This window comes from Anneissia japonica, unplaced genomic scaffold (assembly GCF_011630105.1).
Source record: "Anneissia japonica isolate Jap-2015-1 unplaced genomic scaffold, ASM1163010v1 scaffold287587_len645178_cov120, whole genome shotgun sequence".
Taxonomy (NCBI): domain Eukaryota; kingdom Metazoa; phylum Echinodermata; class Crinoidea; order Comatulida; family Comatulidae; genus Anneissia; species Anneissia japonica.
The window spans coordinates 587,447-591,798 of record NW_022718938.1 but is presented as its reverse complement, the minus strand read 5'-3'; the positions used below and the strand labels follow the sequence as shown (position 1 = coordinate 591,798).

At 33.3% G+C, this 4,352-nt stretch overlaps 1 protein-coding gene across 1 annotated transcript; it reads right to left on the bottom strand.

Annotated features, from left to right (window-relative positions):
• Positions 1-962: 962 nt before the first annotated feature.
• LOC117110664 lies at positions 963-3,878 on the bottom strand. Its single transcript, XM_033253422.1, has 3 exons — positions 3,846-3,878; positions 3,448-3,616; positions 963-2,178 (listed from the first exon to the last, which is right to left on the bottom strand). Exons 1-3 carry the CDS (start codon positions 3,876-3,878, stop codon positions 1,292-1,294), a joined length of 1,089 nt encoding a protein of 362 aa, XP_033109313.1. The 3' UTR covers positions 963-1,291.
• Between the last annotated feature and the right edge of the window lie 474 nt (positions 3,879-4,352).

Below are 4,352 nucleotides of genomic sequence, written 5' to 3'. Positions count from 1 at the left end.
TTGTTGTTAGGAATGACATTTCTGATAGTCTTCCAAGTTTTTCTCATATCGTTATTACTTTCCATTATGCCATTTTTTACATGATCAACTTTATTTTTACGAATACATTTATTACATTCATTTCTACACTTTTTAAACTCATTCCAAATAGTTTCGTCTTTAGTTTTATTATACTGAGCCTTTAAGTTATCACGCTTACGCATCAAGACAATATTGTCGTCAGTGAGCCATGGTGCTGCTGTTTTGCGTACCCTTCGTTTTTTTTAGAGGAGCGTGTTTGTTAATTATACTCACAAAAATGTTTTCAAAACGTTTTGCGCTATCACTAACCTCACCATTGTTTAATATAATATTCCAGTCAACAGATGAGAGGTCAGATAGAAAAGTGCTTTCATTGAATTTTTTAAAACATCTTGTAGTTTTATATCGGTGTTTTTGAGGGTTTGCATTATTATTATTATTATTATTATTTCTATTATTCATATTTTTACATTTTGTTTTTTTACCCAAAATAACATACGTCATTGAATGATCGCTCATTCCAACATGAATGACACCACTATCTGACATCTTTTCTTGATTACTAAGTACCATAATGTCAATTAATGATGCATTTTTATTTGTTATTCGTGTGGGTTCAGTGATTGCATGTTTGAGATTATAATTTGTACATAACTCATTTAGTTGGTTTGTGTAACAACTGGGATTCGTTGACATTATATCACAATTTAAATCCCCCATTAGTATATACTCTGTACCTTCATGTTCAATTTTAGAAATAATCTCATTTACGTAAAAAAATAGGTCAACCGATGTCCCTGGCTGCCTATACTATAGCACAATGATTAATGGTTTCCCTTTTTAATTCAATAGTGATTAGTTCTAAATGATCTGGCATAAAATCATTTCGAATTTTGTGGTTAATATTATTTGATGTATAGAAGGCTACACCTCCTCTTCTATCCGTTTTATGTTTGGACGATTTACATCGGTCTTTCCGATATAAAGAATAATCATCTATATTAATTTCTTGGTTGGTTATAGTACTATTGAGAAAGGTTTCACATAGTCCTATAACATCAATATTGTTTTGATTTAAAATGTGTTGTAATTCTTAAAATTTATGTGTAATACTACATATATTCAAATTTGCAATGACTAATCCACATTTGTTATTAAGAGGCTCGTATATGTCTTTATGGTACCTTGGCAACTCACTTTGACTAACGCCCTCAGTAGATTTTGAACTACTTGAAAACGTGCTAGTCTCCCTACATTCAATATTGGGCAATCAATTTTCAGAATAAAAATTTTCTTGGTATTGTGAGTATAAGTGCTCATTACCATATGAATCATCATAGTGGTTATTAAATTTTTGGTAGTAATTATTATTATTAGACTTATGTTTATTATGTTTACAAAATCTGTCTTTATGACCAAACCTGCCACATGTTCTACATCTGATTGGGTTTTCGTGGTAGCATTCGGCTGAATTATGGTTTGATAGACCACAGTTTTTACATGCTTGACTTTGTCTGCTTTCTCTCATACTCTGTTGATAATATGCAGAAGAAGAATTTCGTGGCCGAAATTTTCTGGTCTCAATGTTATCACTACGATGCTGGTTTTTCCGTCTTTGTTGCTTTTTGTTTTGTTTTTTAAGGTTTGAAGATCTATGTTGAACAAATTCATTTGTTAAATTTAGGGATTCAACACCCTCGACAAAACACTCAACTAGTAGTTTTGTTCCTTTATGACTTAGATGCAATCCATCATACAGTATAGTGTTATCAACTGATCCATTCTGATACACACATTTTGGGTTTACATTTAAAAAGGAGCAGTCAAGACTCTTTACTAAATCTCTAAGAATAATGTTTGCTTCTGTTACTGCTGTCATGTGTGTTTTCCTAGGAGAGATTGCTGAAATATGCAATTTAGTGGTGGGTGCCTTGACCATTACCAGAGTTATCAGTTTTTCAATTGATGAACTTATGTTCGCAATATCAGTTGCGTTAGCGACGTCGTTTGTGCCAACATGAACAATTATATCAGCATATTGATCTAAGTCCTTTGAATTGAGAGTTTCAAAAATATCTTCTATAATGCTTCCTCTTTTAACAATCACATCGGTTTGCTGGAACCACGATTCCTGTATATCTCTCAAAATAGAATCACCTATAATTAGTGTTTTTTTTTGGTAACACTAGAGGAAGTAGATCTATTTATTCTCTGCATATCTGAAATTAGATCTTTAACTTTTTCGTTGAGTTCTTTGACAGAGGTTTTCAGATTTTTGTTTTCTTTTTCAAGTGTTGCCTGGCGCTTAGATATGTTTATGTTTTCGGTAGTCATCTTTTTTACCGTGGTGTTCATAACATCCAGTTGTGATTTGAGTTCTTGAACAATATATTTTAAGTCTGTCGAACAGAAATTACAAACCCATGTGGTAGTTTAGGGCCGTTTTTTCAACTTGACACAAATTAAGTGGTAATCCATAAGACAGTTGCTGCACTTAACCGTCGCGCCTTTGGTATTTGTACAGTTTTCGTAATAACATTTCGATTTATTTGCTGTTTGTGAAGTGTCTTGTTCCGCAACTGTGACGATCTCTTTGTTAGCGCTATCCAGTTGAATAGTTGCCATGCCAACAGTAAACAATAGGTGCTACCGTGGTTTTGATTGTTCAACGGACGAATGGTATGGGTACTCACCCTGTATACGGTTGCCTTTGTTTCTTGTTGATAGACGCTAGCTGAGGCCTATGATTTTGATTGTTAATATTACAATTTCCTTTTGATAACTCCGTTAATGACAACGTTTAGTGCAATCACATAGGTAAGTTGGTTAGGCCTATATCGATCGATTGTATTAAAAAATTCGGATTACCTGAATTTTATTTCCAGAAATATAGACACTGATTTTGAAAACTGTAACCAGTTGGCGCATGCGTTCTTCGGATTTTTTCGGTTCTTTTGATTTTAACGTGGACTTTTGCTGCGTATGGCACCCCATAATCGAGGGCAAGTACATTTTCTTTTATATGAATTAATACAATTTTCCAATGTTTTGGAATAGCATTTAAGATGTTCAAATATTCAATCATTCAATTGGCATTACCCTTAAGTTTACTAACAATTTTCGGGTAATTTTTCCATGTATTAACCATAAGAATATCGTTAATGTTCATGAATCCATAGTCGATCCATTGTTTATACCAGATGGATTTCATTCTACACTTATTTTGTTTGATAATATCTTTATAGTTAATGGGATTACTTTGATTTATAACATTAAATTCTGACAATGAGAGTAAAACGTCTTTGTAAAATTGTGGTATCTTTATCTTTGTATTTTTATCTAACATATCAACACTTGTTATTCTACAGAGTAAGTTATCAGGACCAATCTTTGAAAGATACCATCTTGGAATAACTTTCCAAATACCTTCTTCGGAATGAAGAAGTCGTTTGTACCATGAGTATTTTAAGGCTTTTACTTGTGATATGAAGTCTGGTAGTTTAATACCTCCTTGTGAATAGTCACCAATCAAAGATACTCTTTTGATCTTTGCTTTTTTATCGTTCCAAATAAAATCTGCTATTAGTTTATCAATCTGTTTAACAATATAATCAGGAGTTTCAATCACACTTAATCACGTTATAGATTATTTTTGAAAGTCGTAACTTTTTTGTGATTGTTAATTTTCCAAATACTGTAAGGTTTCTTTTTTTCCATTGCTTTAACACTTTTTCTAAATTAACCATCCTTTGCGCCCAATTGCGTACTGCAAAATTTGCTTTGTCATAACCAATGTAAATTCAAAGTGAATTCAATTATTTTACCCAATCTAATGGGTCCTTCACAATTATCAACATTTTCACAAGCGTAGAAAACGTACGTTGGGGGAGGGGTAAACCCTGGCTACGCTTTTTAAAAAGTAATAAAATGTCGGTCAAAATTTGTCACAAACACGAAAAAACTGCTATATACTGTATACTGTATACCCTATCTAGGCTACCAGCGAAAGTTTGATGAACTCCAGTTTCGTGGAGTAGCGAGAATATGCATTGATCTGGGTGTATAAAGCCTTGTTTTACGTTACGATGTAATCGCGATTGAAAAAATTCTCTGAACTCTCGCGACTGAATGTGTGTTGATATTTGCTTGGTCCATGTGTAGTAGAGTCATTTTCATGAGATCCGTGACTAATTTTAGGATACCTTTGTTTCTCGATGGATTTGGCAAGATGGACCAATTTAGATAAAATATAGCTCCTATATACCTCCCAGATATGGGGGGGGGGGGAAGTCCCGTTTGGGGGCGTTTTTCAAAATGGCCGCCTGTTGATT

Excerpts from the sequence above, each read along its gene's own strand:
- LOC117110664 (XM_033253422.1), bottom strand. The coding sequence starts at position 3,878 with ATGTTGATAATTGTGAAGGACCCATTAGATTGG. Across the intron at positions 3,617-3,845 it reads TGAAGGACCCATTAGATTGG|ATTGATAAACTAATAGCAGA; the intron begins GTAAAATAATTG and ends ATTGTTAAACAG. Across the intron at positions 2,179-3,447 it reads ACTTCTTCATTCCGAAGAAG|GTGATTCTATTTTGAGAGAT; the intron begins GTATTTGGAAAG and ends CACTAATTATAG.